Source organism: Enhydra lutris, unplaced genomic scaffold, assembly GCF_002288905.1.
Source record: "Enhydra lutris kenyoni isolate GAN:26980312 unplaced genomic scaffold, ASM228890v2 scaffoldscaffold21, whole genome shotgun sequence".
Taxonomy (NCBI): Eukaryota; Metazoa; Chordata; class Mammalia; order Carnivora; family Mustelidae; genus Enhydra; species Enhydra lutris.
The window spans coordinates 36,618,197-36,638,196 of record NW_019154105.1 but is presented as its reverse complement, the minus strand read 5'-3'; the positions used below and the strand labels follow the sequence as shown (position 1 = coordinate 36,638,196).

The window sequence follows — 20,000 nt, the reverse complement described above, 5'->3', positions numbered from 1 at the left end:
TAGAGAGCCTGTAAGAACAGGTCGACTGCATTCCTCTATTCTGTGTCTGGAACATCAGGGAGCTCTGGCAAGAAGAAGATGGCGGTTGAATAAATGTTGGCCTTTGGGGAGACCCTGCAGAGCAGATTTTTTCTGTTGCTGATTGAAGGGGCCGGTTGTGCTGCAAATACTACGTGGACAGATAGAAAAACCAGCCAAGTTATAGGAGAGGGGCCTGTGTTGTGTTCTGAGCAGGACAAAGTCTCTTCAAGAGAGTGAAGACAGGGGCCTGGAGGCCTCTTGCTTCCCAAGGAAAACATTTGAGCTCTTAGGGGCTCTCCTGTAGATCTTGCCACCGACCGCACATAGGAGTGCCGTGCTTTCTGATGCCAAAACCATGAGCCCAAAAGTTTTTGACATTTGATAAGTCATAGAACAGTAAATAACATGGCTACCAAATTATGCAGCTCTCCTTGTGGTTTATGTCATAAAACATGAAGTATTCTGGGTGCTTTAGAAGCAATAATGGTGTCCAGAAACATCCAGGCTTATAATGAATTTGGTGCTTCAAAAGCTTCCATTATGGACAAAGGATTTACTTGCCCATAAAAAATCTAAACATAAGTTCCTTCCCCGGTAAGCACTGAAATCCCTTGCCCTGCAAGTCACAGGTCAGATGCTTTGGGTACAGGTGCCCCTTCCTGGACCTGCCATCAGCTCTCGTGTTTGTGACGGTTTCTCATCAGCCAGCAGCTACATCTAACTTTTGGACTTTGAGTTTCGCTGGATCCTTACAAAGTTTTCCGTCCCCCCAACAGATAGCTTGCCTGTTGAATTTACCACCCATTATCTTCTTAGGTGTCCTCTTGTAATCTGACCCTTGCACAGAGAGCGCCTGGGGCAGCCGTGGTCAGGTGGACTGCATTCCAAGGCCTCTGGGTTTTGTTACTTGGTTCAAGTGCAACCAGTAGCTGATGCTAGCTTTACTACTTAAGAAGCAGGATGTAATTCCTCAGTGGGTCCCAACTCATCCTGGGGGGCACACATCTTTTAATTTGATCTGAAGTCAGTGTGTTAATCTGTGGCCTGTGCTTGAGTTTGCCGTTACTCTAGACGTTTCCCTGCGTCTAAGGCACCACGAAGATGAGAAATGCTGGATCTTGTTCATGTGGCCACCCCTGAAAACGTCTGGTGGTTCTCTCCTGGCTTTGCGCAGTAATTGATCTGGAAAAGCCTAGAGAGAGAACGGTCGTGGACCGGCGGGATCACTGTGCCAGTCCCTGGCACCTCCTTCCCTGCTCTGGTGGGTGCAGAGAGACGGTTTCAGAGATTGTGTGACATTTGCACATCGCCCCGTAAAATATCAGAATGAAGTTAGGTTCCCTGCCAAGTGACCTACCAGGCTGAAATCAGGGTGTCAGCCGGCTGCGTTCTTGTGTGATATCCAAGGTCGTCTCCTGAGGTTATTCCAATTGTTGGAAAAATCAGATTCCTTGAGGTTGTAGGCTTGGCACCCCCCATTTTCTTGCTGGTTATTGGCCAGGGTCGCCCGCCGCTCCTCTAGGCTGCCTGCTTCCAAGCCAACAGGATCATCTCTGCCCCCTGCTTCAGATCTCTCCCTTCAGGAAGGGTCTCGTCCTTTAAAGTTTCGCCTGATAAATCAGCCCCACCCCCAGGATGATCTCCTTTAACAAACTCAAATTCAACGGACTAAGGACCTTAATTATAACTGAAAGATCACTTCACCTTTGCTATATAATGTCCCCTAATCTTGGGAGTGAAATTCCTTCAATTTCAAGATCCTACTCATGCTCAGAGGGGAAGGGATTACCCCTGCTGTGTGCACTAGGGGGCGCTCTCTCAAAACCACCTGCCACGCTTCCCTCTTCTGTTTGAAGTCCTCCTCACTTACCCCACCAAATCCAGAAACCTAATTCTTTTTTATGGCTCTAGCGATGAGCTGGACTTTTTAGAAGCATTTAAATCTTGGCATTTTTTTTTTCCTTATCTGCCTCCACAGTGTCCAAAGGGCACACGAGAGCGCTCAAAGAAATTTTGAAATGTCAACGCCTGTTCTAAGAATCCTATCAGACAAATTGGAGCTATACGTAGAAAAGTAGAGCTGAAACTTGGCCCTCATCACTGGTCATCAGAACCCCAATGAATGCAAAAGCAATAACCCCAACTGCCATCCCAAAGTTGCTCCTGAGGCATTATTTTTGGAGATTTCTGGTCAAGACATGCATGACTTTCTGTAGCAATAGTAGCTAAAGTAATAGCAATACATACTTTAAAACTGGGTAAGGATCTCTGTGTGGACATGAGAGAGAACTAAAGCTTGTAGTGTAAAGGGGCGGTGGGAGGAGGCTGAAGTTACGGGTTCCAAGGCTGGAAAGCTTGGTGGTGGATGGGAGTGATAACAGGGATCACAAGCGTCCCACAAATGGAGAGGTGCCACAGCCAGGCTCACAGCCTGAAACAGAGGGGTGAAATAGGGTTTACAAAGTTATGGGAGCTATCCTGGGTTGATGTCCGTACCAAGCTGCTACCTAGGGATGGAAAGAAGCAAGCCAGTGAGGGCTCTGTTATGTACAGCCAGGACACCCGCCCAAGACTTTGTAGCACTAATAGGTTCTTATCATAGGGCAAAGAAACATATTGGAAAACAGAGCGCTCCTAGCAGTAGGTGAGCTCTTGAAGGTTTATAAATTGCCTGTGGAAAGTAAAGAAAGAAAATAACTGTGTATTCCATTGCAATTGATTCCCCCTCAGAAACCTCATGTTACTACCCCCAGGGTAATTCCAGCCACAGACAGGATCGCAAAACACCGAGTCAGTAACAGAACACAGGGCTGTCAATTGAGCACTGGAAATAGAAGCCAGTCCTTCTTACACGTGTTGAAAGACTGCAGTCAGAGTAGTTTGAGCTATGTGGAGTTAGCAGGGGAGCACTTGGAGACTCGAAACGTTTGGAAGGTGGTTCTCTCTTGGAAAGAGCACTGGAGCAGGAGTCCTACAGACGTGAGCCCTGGTCTTCACTGCTCCTAATGTGGGATCACGAGGGTGGTCACTAACTAGCAACACCAAGCCCTTAACCTCTCTCAGACTCAGATTCCTTATTTGGAAAAGTATGGGTAGGGGAAGTTGAGACCTTTGAAGATTCTTTCCAATTTCCGTAACATGATGATTCCTAGTCTGTGGCTATATATAGAAGGAGAAAGATATTTATAACCCCTGTGCTAAATGGGAAAAGACAAAAAACTGATACTTTTTACTACTCTGTATTTTTGTATTTTTGTCTCTTTGCCTCACTACTTTGACCCCGAGGTTAAGGGCAAAGGAGAAAAAGTGACCCCACTGCTTATGTGAAATCAGAGTTCTCAGCCAACAGCTCTTTTTGGAGAGACTGTAACTCTTGCATTAGCTTCACCCACAGCTACACTGTCCTCACCTTCCAAGAAAATTTGATCACCTGCCGCCCCTGCCTTTGGGCAAGTTCCTAAAATGAACATTAATATGGTTATTTAAGATCCAGGCAGAAACCAGACTAGGAAAGGGAAGTACAAAAAAATAATTATTTTGATGATCATTTCAAAGTGATGCTGTGAGAACCAGATGTAGATGTGATTTCCCACCAGCATCTTAGAGACCTGACTTTTCCGAGGCTCTGTTGCTAAGCTAAATGAGAGATCAGCCAACAATCAAGATGAAAGTCGACAAAGCTGAAACATACGCAGATATACCTACATAGAGATTCTATAGCAGCACAGAGCAATTTATTTCTAGATATTACAAAAGCCCTAAAGGTTTAGTTTTTTTTTAATTCTAGTTTTGACAGTTTTATATGTCTAACCACCCTATACAGGACTACCTGACTGGGGGAGAGGTGTATCTGATGTGTATATTTACTTTTCAAAATTACCATTGTTCCCCTTTCCCCCCTCTCCCAAGTCACAGGGTTTTCCCCTTCTGCACATTTTAATGAAACCCTTCTACCAGCCCTGGCAGAAATAATGACAGCATTTATTCCCAAGACTGGCAAACTTGTCAAAATCCTACTACAGTGAGAACTCTTAAATGGGTAAATTACCGTCAATATCACATTGATTCATTTTTGAAGGTGGCATCGCTGATGATGGTAAAGTTCTCAAGGATCTTCAGTATAAACGATTTTAGGATTATGGGTCTGTGCGTGGAGTTTGTTCACGATCATTTGCCATCTGTGAATAAGACCCAGGGGTTCGTGAATCTCTGTTGGACGGCCAGGCATAAACTATCCGTTCAGAGACACTTGTCAGTTTTGAACCCAAAAAGAAGTGAGTATCTGATTACAGAGTGGACACCAACCCTCATTATGGAAAGGGAAGATTTTTCCAGAAGGAAGGTTGAATGGCTCCTCTTTTCACCGCGCTGGTGTTTGCTATAGTTGAGTGAAGCAACATCATCTGTGTGTTTTTCTCAACAACTATTTCTCACAACTTTTTAAAAAAATTTATTTATTTATTTGATAGAGATAAAAAATAGGCAGAGAGGCAGGTGGGGGTGGGGGCGGGAAGCAGGCTCCCCGCTGAGCAGAGAGCTCCATGCGGAGCTTGATCTCACGACCCAGAGATCATGACCTGAGCTGAAGGCAGAGGCTTAATCCACTGAGCCACCCAGGCGCCCCCTCACAACTTTTTATACTATCTTCAATTCCCTGATAGAAGTCTGAGATGCAGCAAATATTTCCAAACTATTGTATGCCCCCAGAACTCACCCAGCGTGTAAACTGATGCAACTTTCAGAAGAGCAGTTAGCACTGTCTATGAAATTTGAAATGCATGTAGCTTCTAGCCCAGGAGTTCTATTGATCCTTTGCACACAGTCATTGATATATATAATGATGTTCAATGTCGAATTCACTCAGTAAATACTTACTGTGCCAGACACTATCCTTGGCATTGGAGATGGGGCAGTGAGCCAGTGACGCAAAGACTCTTGCCCTAGTAGGGCTTCCGTCCCCGTGGAAGGAGACAGACAATAGACAACACAAATAGTAAATAGGAAAATGATGAAGAGGGCGAGAAGGTGGATCATGATGACTCTTTAAAGTTGTTAATGTGCAAGGCGGCATACACAGCCCTCACCACCACCTGTGCTGAGACCTCCACTATATGCTGCGAAGAGGAAGAGGCCAGGTCCAGAATGCTTATATGTAGGTATGTGCTTTTTTAAAACATTTTTATGAAAGGAATCACAAGAAACGAATAAGATGGGGACACCCAGGTGGCTCAGTTGTTAAGCGGCTGCCTTTGGCTCAGGTCATGATCCCAGGGTCCTGGGTTCAAGCCCTGCATCAGGCTCTCTGCTCAGCGGGAAGCCTCCTTCTCTCTTTCCCACTCTCCCTGTTTGTGTTCCCTCTCTCACTGTGTCTCTCTCTGTCAAATAAATAAATAAAATCTTAAAATAAGAAACAAATAAGAGCTGTTATCTTTAGAGGAGGATGGGGGTTAATGAGGAGGAAGACAGAGTCACTTAGAGTCTTTTAAGAGCACCAAGCAGTTTTCCCTTTGAAGTCCCTCTATTATCACAGCTAATGATATAATGAAATGTGGACACATGCCTCATTAAATATGTAGTTCACATACAACTGTGTAGGAGTTGAATTCATTTGAACTACAGTTGGCCAGTTGACCTAATATCACATCTTTAATATATTTAAGTAACTATTGATTAATTTCTTGTTCTAATTTGCAGCTTTTCCTTTTTGTCTCTTAGATGCAATATTTTTTTTCAGATCTTAGGTATTTCCATAGGGGGCACCTGGGTGGTTCAGTCGGTTGAATGTCCGACTCTTAATCTCAGCTCGGGTCTTGATTTCAGGGTTGTGAGTTCAAGCCCTGCCTTGGACTCCACACTGGGCGTGGAGCCTACTGGAAAAATAATTAAGAAAAATTCCATAGGCCCTTATAAGTTCATAGACTCTATTAATAGCCGATTATGTTAGTAAGTCAGTGGAAGCAGTCTAAGTAGAAAGAGGCTGGTCCACCTTCTGTTGGCCATGTTCCTAAACTCTTTGAATTTGGTAATATCATCAATGTTTTTATTTTAAAAAATCAACCAGAGGGGTACCTGGGTGGCCCAGTTCTTTAAGCTCGGACTCTTGATTTTGGCTCAGGTCATGATCTCAGGGTCATGGGATCGATCCCCGCCTCAGTCTCCATGCTTAGCCTGCACTTTGGGATTCTCTCCCTCTCCCTCTCCCTCTGCCCCCGCCCCTTGTATTCTCGCTGTCTCTGTCTCTCTGTGTCTCTAAATAAATGGATAAAATCTTTTAAAAAAATAAAATTAAATAAATAAAAATAAAAACCAGCCAGCTATATCAGGAAAGTGAGGGTATAAGATTTTTTAGTTTCTTTTTTGTGTATTTATTTTTAAAAGAAAAATAAAGTGGATAAGAAGGAAACGCTATATTAAAAGTTAAAGAATTTGCAATGATTTAGATGGAACTAGAGTATTATGCTAAGTGAAATAAGTCAATCAGAGGAAGACAATTACATGATCTCACTCATATGTGGAATTTAAGAAACAAAACAGGACTATAGGGGAAGAGAAGAAAAAATAAAACAAGACAAAATCAGAGAGGGAGGCAAACCATAGAAGACTCTTGATCATAGGAAACAAACAGGTTTGCTCCAGGGGGGTAGGGGGTGGGTGAATGGGGTGGATAATGGACTTGGGTGAGGGCACATGATGTAATGAGTACTGGGTATTATGTAAGACTGATGAATCACTGACCTCTGCCTCTGAAACCAATAATATATTATATGTTAATTAATTGAATTTAAATTTAAAAAATAAAATAAATAAAACCAAAATTAAAAAATAAAAATTAACACAGAGAGGGAGCCCTCTGCGTGAACTAGCTGGTGCCCTACTTACAGGAGCCTTACTATCGGGAACCAGCGCTAGCCAGTCATCCTGGGTGATGTGGAGAACTGCTGTTGCTTCCCTAAGTTACCACCTGGCCGGAGAGACCCTCCCACCACCGGCAAATGATGTTTTAATTTGTTTGGGTCTTGGTGGAACTCACTTGGTGGGTTTTGATCTTGGTGGAACTCACAAGATAATGGCTTGATGATAAGACAGTGCTTTTTGAGAACAAAAAATTTAAACAGGATGTATAAGATAACAGCACTGCACAACATGGAAATGATCCTAAAAACATCACATGAAGCCAACCCAAGACCTGGCTAAAAGGGACAGGATCAGAGGAAGGTTCCATACCAGAGGTGACCTTCACCTTGCTGTCTGGTCAAGGTAAGGTAAGTCAAGTAATTTTAGCCTAAGCCAGTGTTTTAAAAATAAGAAAGCTCCTGATCAAGGATCTGATTTCTAAGAAGTTATAGAAATGGGACTGAAATGACATTGAATCAATTGTAAATGGCATATAAAACTTTCTAAATATAACAGTGACTAAATGTGTAAGTTCTAGAGTTAAGCCTTGGTTCAAATCCTGCCTCTGCCCCTTTTTGGCTTTGGAAACGTGGGCAAATGAGTTCCTGTTACCAGATTTCTGTTTTCACAAAAATAATATCCCTTACCTCATAATGGGAAGACGAAATGAGATAATTTACTAGACTAAAAATATTTAGTCCAGTGCCTGGGATATAGTAAGTGCTCTAATAAATGTTGGCCAGGACCAAGGGTTTCAGGTACTTCTCTTTAGTGACCTTGTAGAACCCTGGGAGATAAATGTTACAATCCTCTCTTCAGAGAAGAAACAACGGTAGAGACTCAGAGAGGTTAAGTAACTCATGAAGATCATACAGCTAATAAGCGATGGAACCCAAATTCCTCCACAAGCCTCCTGACTCCTAGATTTAGGATGTTTTACATTTACATTTAGGATGTAGAGTATAGGTGAGAAATTAAACACCAGCCAGTCATTTAACATGTGCTTTAAAATTGTATAGTTTTGCAGCATTGTACAACGTTCTTCTCTTCTTTGCGCGATTCACCAGTTTCTGCTGCAATAAACCAAGGTGTAGAGGATATCCTACGTTTTGAGCCCTGGAATTTGGAGGAGTTTCATTTCTTTGATGCTACTTAGGGCTCGTGATGATGTATGAAGAATTCATGAATCATACACTGGAGTGTTATTCGTATTTGGGTTTTTTTCTGTTATTGGTAAAACCTAATCAGTATCTCTGAGAATGACTCACTTACAGCAAAAGGCAACAATGACTCCTTATTATAACTTCCTTGTTCTGGGCACTAGATGTCACACTAAGTAAAGTTTTAGAAGTTATTCTTCAAAGTAGGGTGTGGCATCATCCAAACCGTGTCTGTGAAGAACCATAGCTTTCCATTTCGAGTAGAACGCAGGAAAGATATACTTCCGCTAACAAAAGAATTCAGGAGAGAGAACTGGTCATCAAAAAATAAGCTAGGGCAAACGTAAATGTGCGCAATGTTTTGTAAATCAGTTATACCTCAGAAAAGTGTGTGTGTGTGTGTGTGTGTGTGTGTGTGTGAGAGAGAGAGAGAGAGAGAGAGAGACTGGAGTAGCAGCATTGTATCATGTATACTAAACAGACACATCCCATTTATATGAACACAAGCGTGGTGTTTCCTTCCAGAAACAAAGTAACTTTTCTAGAGGCAGTTAATGCAGACATACCCCTAATCAATCGGATTCTGAGATGGTGAGAAGCTGGTTTTCCCTAGGTAAAGAATCAGACATGGCCCTCCCGCAAAAGGGGCAAAGAAGGTGAAGGGGTTAGTGACAGGGTCTTCACTGAACCCTGTAGGGCTTTCACAAGGAAGGTGTAGCCCATGCCTCCCGGCCTTCTCCAATTCATTTTCTTTATTTTAGCCCTCAGAGAATCATGACTGTGATTTGGATGTACATTATTTCCTTTGGAATATATATATTTTTAAGATATGTTAAGGAATATGGACTCAGGGTATAACTTAGTTCAGTGATATTCTATAACTTCAAGGTGCTACCAAAACTCCAGTAAGTTTTCACTGAAATGCTTGGAATTTACCAGAAGCTAGAGAGAATGAATTTCAGCCTTAGTTTTAGCAGTTATAAAGCATGTGTTTTTCTTTTTAGTAACCCGATCATAAGTTTGAACTGTATCTAATGAACTACACATGAATATAGACATATTTCTGCATGAAATTAATATGGTAAACATTGTAAATAATGTTTTGTAAGTTTCCCTGTTTTCTAGGTAGCATACAATGACAGGTGATTTCCACTGGATCTAATTAGTCCTCTCTCTGGTAAATATCAGTGCCCCGATTATGTTAAGATCACTCTGATAAATGAAGTTACAACAAATACTGTTCTTTGGGTTTGGGATTTATCCATGTCTTTCTCTTATTCGGGAGATGAACAACTGGTCATTTTGACAGTGCTTTCTAAGAGCAGCTGCTTCTCTTTGGTTCCCAAATCCTGCCATGATTTGGGCCTTTTCCCTCACACGCAACAACTAATATTGTTGGGTTTGAACAACCTGGTGTTGCCTGGGTTCCTAGTGCAATCTTTCCCTTTCTCCCTGCACGCAAAGGGGAAGGCGAGTGCTGGCACAATGGCAAGCCAGGCTGTTTCTCCTTCAAGAAACCAAAAAGCCACTTAGGACTCTGAGTAGACTATTAATTTTTGTGTTCAGTTCATGAACTTAAGAAAAGCTGCAGCTCATCATGGGGGCCTCTGAGGAGAAAAGAAAAATTTTGCTCCAGAATAAAATGTAAACAAGACTATTTCTATGCTAGGCCAAGGGTTGTTTGTGTGTGTGTGTATATATGTGTGTGTGTGGTGGGATGAGGAGGTCAGCCCTGTGTGTGGAATATGTGCCCTGCTGGGCTGTGGAGAATATGGATAGACGGGCCCTGCTTGGATGGGTAAAGCCAGTGTCCTTCCCCCTGACTGGCTGCTGTTCGAGCCTGCGTCCTGGCCCTTACTGCTTAGGACAACTGTCAGAGCCATTGGGTGCCCCCCCTGGTTTTCTCACCAATTTGCCTTCTAATTTTGACCTGTCAGCCCCAGACCTTGCACTCTCTGCCTCTAAAGAATGACGAACCCTGGGGCACCTGGGTGGCTCAGTGGGTTAAGCTGCTGCCTTCGGCTCAGGTCATGATCTCAGGGTCCTGGGATCGAGTCCCGTATCGGGCTCTCTGCTCAGCAAGGAGCCTGCTTCTCTCTCTCTCTCTCTCTCTCTCTCTGCCTGCCTCTCCATCTACTTGTGATCTCTCTCTCTGTCAAATAAATAAATAAAATCTTTAAAAAAAAAAAAAAAAAGAATGACGAAACCTTTGAGGGAGCGTTTCCATTCAACAGATATGAATTGAGTGTCTGTGACGGGCTAGGCCTGCAAAGAGTCCAAAAATGAACGGTGCGTGCCTGTTCTGAGGAGTTTAGAAAAGAGTAAAGAGGATCCGTCCACACTGCTAACCGCCGCAGTCTCTTATAACTGCGGTACACACCCACAGCTTACCACAGCGCTGGAGCGTGAGCTATGGGATTGGCAGACCAGGCGTTTTCTGTGGTGTTCCTGAACCATATTTTTATTTCCTGACAGGTCATGGATTGACAGCAGTCAAGGAAAAGGCAGGGGCCACCCTGCGGATTCATAGTGTAAATTCCAGCTCTCCGGAAGGGGCCCAAGCTGGTGCTGAAAATGGAGTCCCTCAGAGTGAGTGAGGAACTTACTTCCGGGGCTTCTTGGACTTGGGCCGTAGTGCACTGTGTGCACAGATGGAAGCTTTCTAAGTTCAGATCAACAGAATGAACTCTAAGATGGTGTTTTTCTCCTTCCTGGCAGGTGTGGCCACAGATCAGAGCCCTGCCGAAAGCCCACCCACTTCTCCTGCATCCGGGTCTCGGGGCATGCTGTCAGCCATCACCCATGTAGTTCAAAACACAGTGAGTCGTTAGCTCCTTCTCTGTTTCCCCTGTTAGCTCCTTCTCTGTTTCCCCTGCGTCTCCCTTTGATGTCTGTATTTACCAGTGACCTAAATACATCAGAGAAAAGATGGCCTCCCTCGTAACTTTGGATTATGGTTTTGTTACACTTTCTCCTGCAGAATAAGCATAACCTTGGCACCAAAATAATAAGGGCAAAAGATACATATTTTATGTTTAAAAGAAGAGATCTGCTTAGAAGGAATATTTTCAGTCTAATGTAACGGTGTCCTTTCCCACAGCTGCAAGGACAGCCTCTGGCTGGGGGAGGAGATGGGGGCCCTTTCTTAGAGCTGAGACAGCTGTTTTTTGTTTTTTATTTTTTTTTTTAATTTTTTTTTTTTGAGACAGCTGTTTTTGCTAAATGGTCTGTGTTTCCTAACCTTCAATTTGAAAATGATAAAGCCATTCAAATTAAAAAAAAAAAAATTCTGGTAGGGAATTGGGAACAATATCCCGAGATGTTTCTGAAGTATTTCCAGATAACGAAGATAACATTCTTGACCTTGAGTTCCTCATCTCCCTGAGTCCATGCAGGGGGTTTGTCTTCTGAGTTTTTACTCAGCAGCCTCATTTTCGGTCTGGGTTCACTTCTACCTTCTGAGACTTTCTCTTCCAAAGCCCCAGACTTTCCCACTAGATCCGCCCTTCATCGAAGTCCCTATGTCCTTCCTTCTCCTGTGTGATGCTTTACCAAAGTAATCCCTCATAGGATGTCAAAAGATAAGAAACTACAGGAGGCAAAAATATACATTGCCTATATCCCCTAGTTCTTCCACAATATGCATGTGTTAAAATCTGTTTTATAGTGTGACGAGTGCTTGGCTCCCAGAGCTGAAAACAAAGTCTAAACGTCCAAGATGGAAATGAGGACTAAAGGATACTCAGCGAAGTCTAATATTGCTAACGAAGCGGTAATTAAGAAGATTAGAAAATACATATAGGCAAAATATAAGAATAAAATGTAATGCGTATAAATTCATGTAAATTCATAAACACATGCACGCATACTGTCATTGCAGTCGTGGAGTGGGGATGTTTGTACAGAAGTTGCAAAGAAATGTAAGGAGGCCTGTTTATGTGGACACTTCATGGTAGTGAAGCTTGGTTGTTTTAATCTTTGTTTTTTAAGGAAAACAATGGCTGACGAGAGAATTTGCAAAAGGCTAACTGTAGGATAGAATAGTTTCTAAAGCCAGTAGTCTATGGAAATCAAACTGTCTTATTTCATGAATATACTAATTATAGACGGTTATTAGTAGTTTCTGAAATTATCCAAAGGCCATCTGACATAGCCCGAGGGTCCTACACTCCAAGGCCCTAGATGAAAGAATTCACTAAATTAACGAGAATATTTGACATTTTAATAGACTGCTCCACATAATTCTGTTACTTGGGTTAACATTCTTTCAAACAAAACCAGTATTGCGATCACCTATTAATTTTATATCTTAGATACATATCTATCCATACACGCAGAGCCCACAAAATTCATCTCAGGTATGCCCTGGTTTTTCCTAAGCACCCTATTTTTTTTTTAAGATTTTATTTATTTATTTGACAGAGAGAGAGAGACACACAGTGAGAAAGGGAATACAAGCAAGGGGGAGTGGGAGAGAAGCAGGCTCCCCACCTAGCAGGGAGCCCGATGGAGGGCTCCATCTCAGGACCCTGGGATCATGACCCAAGCCGAAGGCAGAGGCTTAATGACTGAGCCACCCAGGCACCCGTAAGCACCCTTTTCAATAATATTGTCTGTCCTACAAATTATATGACATATGCCCTTCTAAGAAAAAGAAAATAGAATGAAGTGGATAGGGACACCTGGGTGGCTCAGTTGGTTAAGCAGCTGCCTTCGGCTCGGGTCATGATCCCAGGGTCCTGGGATGGAGCCCTCCATCGGGCTCCCTGCTAGGTGGGGAGCCTGCTTCTCCCTCTGCCTCTGCCTGCCGCTCTGTCTGCCTGTGCTCACCCGCGCTGTCTCTCTCTCTGACAAATAAATAAAATCTTAAAAAAAAAAAAAAAAGAATGAAGTGGATATTAAACCCCTAATGGGAAAAAATTGTGACTTTATATTGATTTTAATATTTGAAGATGGTGTCACTTAGGTGTTACTGACCATGGTGGAAAAGCAAAAGGCAAAAAGAAATCTCGTGCCATTATCTCATCGGCAGGGTAAAAGTGTCTTAACGGGCGGTCTTGATGCTTTGGAATTCATCGGTAAGAAAACCATGAATGTCCTCGCGGAGAGTGACCCAGGCTTTAAGCGGACCAAGACGCTCATGGAGAGAACCGTTTCCTTATCGCAGGTGGGATTATATACGTTTGCCGTGTCTTCTTTCAGTCCGTAAAGTAAATACATTTTTATGTGTCTTTTTTAATGAGTGTTTTCAAGCACGTGACTTAAATTCAAATGACGTTAAGATAGTGGAGGCTGAAAATTGAGTTTCTAAGACACCTCTTTCCCCAGCCGCTTGGTTTCTCCCAGGAGACAAACACTGTTAACAGCTTCATATGGATTCTGTCAGAATTATCATATAGCCATGCATATGGGCGAACATATGTTCGTGAGCTAGAGATACAGATATGCAGATATGTAGACACATACATACTTTTTCAGATAAATGGCAGCCTACTAACCACATTCTTTTGTACCTTGCTTTACTCACTTAATAATTTCTTTTTTTTTAAATATTTATTTATTTATTTGTCAGAGAGAGAGAGAGAGACAGTGCACAAGCAGGCAGAGGCAGAGAGAGAAGCAGGCTCCCCACCGAGGAGCCCGATGTGGGACTCGATCCCAGGACCCTGGGATCATGACCTGAGCTGAAGGCAGTGGCTTAACCAACTGAGCCACCCAGGCGTCCCACTCACTTAATAATTTCTTGAAGAAATTTCTTGAAGAAATGGTTACATTTAGCCCACCCAGGCTGCTGTAACAGAGTGCTAGAGACTGGGGTCTTACAGCAACGAACACTGATTTCTCATAGTGTTGGAGGCTGTGAAGCCCAAAGTCAAGGTGCTAGCAGATTCGGTGTCTGGTAGCGGTCCTTTCCCGCCTCATAGACAGCTGTGTTCTTGCTGTATCCTTACGTAGTGGAAGAGGGAAGGAGTTCTGTGGGCTCTCTCTTGTATGATCACTAATCCCACTCATGAGAGCTCCGTCCTCGACCCAATCCCTTCCCAAAGGCCCCACCTCCAAATACCATCACACCAGGGACTAGGTCTCAACATATGAATTTTGGGGGGACACAAGCATTCACATTGTAGCATTATTGTATGTATTCCAGATTTCCCACGTTCTACCCCTGTGACCTTGAACAGGTTACTTAACCCCTCTGTGCCCTGGTTTACTCACTTGTACTGGGTAGAACATCAGTACCTGCCGATGGATTTGATGTAAGGATTCAATGAATTAGCATAGTACCCGGGTCAGGAATGCCTGTTACTATTGTTGTCATTATTATGTGTCCATATAATAGGTAGAAATGATATTTCATTGGAATTTTAATTTATGGTCCTCTTAGTATATGCAAGGATGGGCTTCTCTTCTCACACTTCTAGTTTTAATGTTTCCCGATACACCCCTCCCCGCCCTCCCCCCACCCCCCGGCCTTGAGAAACGTGAAGAATTGACTCCTTGGGCCACCTGGCTGGCTCCATTGGTGGAGCATGTGACTCTTGATCTCAGGGTTGTGTCTTCAAGCCTCACATGGAGTGTAGAGCTTACTTAAAAAAAAAATTTTTTTTTAATCTGTGTTTTGCTTACTTAGAGTAGTTACGTAAGTTAAAAAAACCCTTTACCTTATTTTCCAAATATAAAACAATAATGCTGAACTTGATCTTTTGGTTGGCACATGCCCAGTTCATGCTCTGCGGGGCCAGCAGGCCGCTTATCCCTGTCCTCCCCAGCAGTCAGATACACCAGGTCTGTCTTTGCCTTCCCAAAATCAGGAGCAGCTGATTCAGCCCCGGGTTTTGTAAATTTCACAGGCAGGACAAACATAGCTTCTCAGCAGCTCAGGACTAGAAAGCCACCGAGGACCTATCACTGACATCGTGTTAGTGGTAGTTCCTGAAAAGCTTTTGTTTTAAGCTATTTCCTCTCATCTCTTCCAGAGTAACCCTCATATAACCACTCTGATATTATAGCTCAGGTCGGGACTTGGCAGGATCCCCTAAACCACCACCCAACTGATCTTTAAAAAGAAAATAGAGGGGCACCTGGGTGGTTCAGTCAGTGAAGCATCTTCCGTCAGCTCAGGTCATGATCCCAGGGTCCTGAGATCAAGTCCCGTGTCCAGCTCCCTGCTCAGCAGGGAGCCTGCTTCTCCCTCTACCTCTGTTCCTCCCCCCTGCTTTGTGCTGTGTCTCTCTCTCAAAGAAATAAATAAAATCCGTTTTTAAAAAAAGTTTAAGAAGAAAAAGAAACTAGATTTATATTAATCAGGTAATTAATACTAGATGTTGCAAAACAGAAGCAACACAGAAAAACCAACCCCCAAGGATCAGTGTGGCTAAGAACAGAAGAAAGTCTATCTTTTGCTCCTACGGTGTGAGCGTTTCTGAACCCCTATCCCATGACTCCCACCATCCTAAAATGCTTCACCTCTAGCCTCCTAGAGAGGGGAAGGTGAAATGGGGAGGGCTAGGTGGGACAATTTAGGACTTTACCCTCATTCCTTTGGCCAAAACTTGACACATAGTCTACCTAATTCAGTTCAGCGGGCTCAGAAATATAGTTTAGCCACATGTCTGGGAGGAAAAGGATATTTGATGAGCAGGTAGGAATATTTTTGCTACAAGATTTCATATGTCTATAAAATTTCTATATACATGTGTATACAACTATGTATTATGTATTACATATATGTGCATACAAGCATACATATATATATCTATAAGAATATATGTAGATATATAAATTTGATTCTCGTTAAGAAACTGATAATGTGGGGAAAGTGTGACCTAATGCACCTCTAATTCACACAAATCACCGCAACACTACCTACTCCAACCTACTGCCACACAGTAATTTTTCATTCATTCATTCATTCATTCATTCCTTTATTCATTCCAGAGATGCATTTTGAATGTCCACTATGTGCCAGGCACTGTTCCAAGCACTTGAGCTATACCAGTAGCCAAAATGGATAAAAATCCCTGTCCTTAAGGAGTTTTTGTTCCAATGAGGAGAGACAGACAAACCATCCACATCATCTAGTATTTTAAAAGATGATTGAGTGCTGTGGGGAAAAAAAAAAAAGGCGGGAAGAAGGTAGTCAGGAATGTGGAAGTGAGAGGCAGGTTAGGTATTAAATTGGATTGTTAGGGGGGCGGCCTCGTGGAGATGATGACATTTGAGCAAATATTGAAGTAGATGAGGGTCTTGACCATGCTGAAATCTGAGTGAAGCACATTGCATGCAGCAAGAGCAGCTTGTGCAAAGGCCCTGGGGCAGGAGTGTCTAGCGTGGATAAGGAAGAAGGATGCTACATGGTGGGAAGGAAGTGAGCCAGAAGGAGAACTGTTACAGATGAGGATAGAATACTAATGGGGAACAGGTCATGGCAGATCCTGGAGGGCATTTGCAGGGACCTCGGGTTGAACCATTAGTGAAATGGTGAAACCATTACAGCATTACTAAAAGAGGAATGACAAGATCTGCCTGTAACAGGAGCACTTTAGTTACTGTGTTGAGAACAGACTGGGTATGGGGAGGGCTGAGGGCAGGGAGACCAGGTGGAGTGGGTACCAGCGCAGGCTCTCCCAGGAACAGGGGCCAAGATGGCCTTAAAATGTGGGGATTTTATTAGGGGGAAATGCTGAGCAAGAAGGTGGAGGTAGGGGGCAAGAAGGCTGGCAGGGCCATCAGACCAAGATGCAAGGCTGACCCCAGGGATGGGGAATGGGAGAAAAGATGGGGCAGAAGCATCCTAGGCTGCTGTACCCTATGAGGAAAGCTGGGCAGAGCCCTTGGACAGTCCTTCAGCTGATGTCCCCGGACAGGTCTCCCCATTGTCCCTGCTGCACTGGTGATGATCACGGGAGGCATGGACTGCAAAGTACAGCATCCAGGGCGGGGCTCTTGGTCACTGGTTCTGCAGCTCTCACTGCCTCCTCAGGGGGCAAGTGCTGTTACCTAAGCAGGGGGACGTGGTGGCTCAATGTGGAGCCCTGGAAGGGGGGTGGTGGTGAATGCTGATTCCAGGGATGTTCTGAAGGTCGACCCAGACTTCCCAATGGAGGAAACTTGGGGTGTGAGATAAGGAGGCAGCAAGAGCGACCCCATGGTTGTTGGCATGAACAACTCAAAGGATGAAGCTGCCATCCGTTGACATAGGGAAGCCTGTTGGATTTTTCCTTATCCACACTCAGTAACTACAGAAGCCCACAATGTTCCTGACTTCTCCCATGTTCTGTCCCAGCGACACAGGGTGGTTTCCGGATCCACAGACACAAGTCTCCAGAGCTGCCCTTCCGTCCGGAAGACTCCCTCGCCACAACCACTCCCTGCTCTTTCACACCATCTCCTTTTCCTTTCCACATGGAAAATAGACCAACATCCTGTGGAAACCCAGCTCTTCTTTACACAACTTTAATTTCACTCCATCTTTTGAGGGAACCCAAATCATTCCAGAGTGACCTTCCCCCTTCATTTTCATCCCTTGCCCTGTGTTCCAAAGCACAGATTTAGAGATGGAAGTTGCTCTGGGGAAAGGAAGCAATTTCAGTGTCACTTTGTTGTTTTGTTTTACCACCGCCAAGCCAGGAAGATCAGTGGGACTAGTGGGGTTTTATTTTAAGTGTTAAAAATCCCCAGTGATGGGCGCCTGGGTGGCTCAGTGGGTTAAGCCGCTGCCTTTGGCTCAGGTCATGATCTCGGGGTCCTGGGATCGAGTCCCGCATCGGGCTCTCTGCTCAGCAGGGAGCCTGCTTCCCTCTCTCTCTCTCTCTGCCTGCCTCTCTATTTAAAAAAAAAAAAAAAAAAAAAAAAAAAATCCCCAGTGATCATTTGATGGAGTTGTTTTGAAAACCTTAAGATTCAGAGCTTGTATATATGTAGTCTTAAAGACAGACAGAGAGGAGAATTCTGTCGGAAGCCCAGTGAATTTTTGGCTAACGGCCTCAAAAAACCTGAAAGGAGAAGGAGCTTGACAGTTTTATTGACACGCAGTAAAAACGACAATCTGTTCTTCCGTGATCTTCAGCTTGTGAATTTGTGGCCGCCACTGTGTTTATGGTGCTCTCCGTAGATACTAAAGAACCCTATAAACATAATGCCCAGTAAACTTAATGAGGACTCAAATAAAAAATGCTTTGAATCATAGAAAGCAAGTACAGGAAATTGGGAGTGACTGAGGGACTTGTGTTCATTTTGTTCTCTTTACGTAATCAACAAAAAAATAACTGGAGAAAAATGATGAATGTGGAGAGGAACTCCACTCTCCGTCAGACTTCTCAAGAACTGATAAGCTAATATCCTTTTTTGTATTCAGGAAATAGATTATCTGATGAGGAATACATTATGAGTTTATATTTTATTAATTTTTGTCATCAAAGATGGTTAATAACCACACACATCAAGTTTTTTAAATAATGTCACACCAATCAAAACAGACAGGCTTGTGGCTGCTTTGAGTTCTGCCTGGTACAGAAGTTGCAATGAACCTTATCACAACAGATTAGACTTTTCCTGTGTACATCAATTTGATCACTGTAGAAAATTTGGATATTCCAGAAAACAAGAAAATTAATCACACACATAGAAAACACTTCAGCAAAAACCGCTGTTCATTCAGCTTCTGTTTTGCTTCTTTCCAATCCTGGACCCAAGCATAGAATTTTTGCTTTGTTTGGGTGTGTACATAATGAACATGTAAGATTCGAAGTGGAATAGTCTGGAAATATTCCACTTTCCAGAATATTCTAGAATATTCTGGAACATTCCACTTTCCAGAATGGGAAACCTATCAGTGGAATCAATGAAAGAATCATTTTGTTAGAAATTCCCAAGTGACACAAAGAGCCAGCCCTCATCTCTCCCTACATCGTACACAGGAAATGAGGCTTTCGAGCCCACATCCAGGGTACAAACTTTGTGTGTTTCTGCAGATGTTAAGGGAAGCCAAGGAGAAAGAGAAGGAGAGACTGGCCCAGCAGCTGACAGCCGAGAGGACTGCCCACTATGGGATGCTGTTTGATGAGTATCAAGGTTTGTCACACCTGGAAGCTCTGGAAATTCTATCCAACGAAAGTGAAAGCAAGGTATGTGTGCCTGGTCGCTTAAAATACCACGGTCACTAATGTGTTTTCTCACACATGGAAGAAACTGGGAAATTGAAAATATCTCATTTTGGGGGCCTCGTTAGTATTATGCTGAGGTCACAAATGTCCTACAGCCTGTTGAGCAACCCCCCGCCCCCCCGTCATGTGCCATCTTATTTCCTGTCTGTCCTGTGCTAAGCTGTTACCCCACCCCAACCCCAAGAGGACCAGCAAATTAGGAATCCTCCCTGCCCCCGGCTCGTGGTACAGAAGGCTGCTCAGAAACTTGGCTATCAGGCTCCTGGCCCCATGCTTCCCTTTGGTGACGTAGTCCTTGGACCAGGGATGCCCTATCAGGCCGGGTTGCCATTCCCACCCTGGGAAAACAAAGCAGCCGAGGTTTCTTCCAGAGATTTCATATGGTTTTAGGGGCTCTGTAATGGTTTATTCACCCATTTGTTAAAATGCCTGGGCCACCAAGGGCAGGATCGTCTTCCTGGGAGTGAAAGCTCTCTTTGAGAATGTTCCTGAACAGAAACCTGGGATATACCTAACGGCCCTGCGCATTCACATTCCCCCACTGGGATCTCAAGAATCAAAATAGAAATAGCAGACATCAGCAGGGTTTGGAGATTTTTTTTTTTTTTAAAGGATCTATATGGGCAGGAGGGTTATTTAGCAAATACTCATATGGCCCTTATATGGTCACTCTTCTAAGCTGTTTAAAACTATTAATTCATTAAATGGTACATACAGCTCTTTTATGTGAAGGTCAGGCTGGGAGTCTTTCTGGTGGAGC

At 43.6% G+C, this 20,000-nt stretch overlaps 1 protein-coding gene across 3 annotated transcripts in view; it reads left to right on the top strand.

The window, feature by feature from the left end:
- Positions 1–20,000, top strand: part of LOC111149125 (family with sequence similarity 114 member A1) — a 75,339-nt gene that overhangs the window by 23,039 nt on the left and 32,300 nt on the right. For all 3 annotated transcript variants that reach the window (XM_022506056.1, XM_022506055.1, XM_022506057.1), the window contains 4 exons: positions 10,551–10,664; positions 10,794–10,894; positions 13,108–13,242; positions 19,049–19,201. In XM_022506056.1, the coding sequence (XP_022361764.1) occupies positions 10,551–10,664; positions 10,794–10,894; positions 13,108–13,242; positions 19,049–19,201 (503 nt within the window). The remainder of the gene's footprint in view (positions 1–10,550; positions 10,665–10,793; positions 10,895–13,107; positions 13,243–19,048; positions 19,202–20,000) is intronic.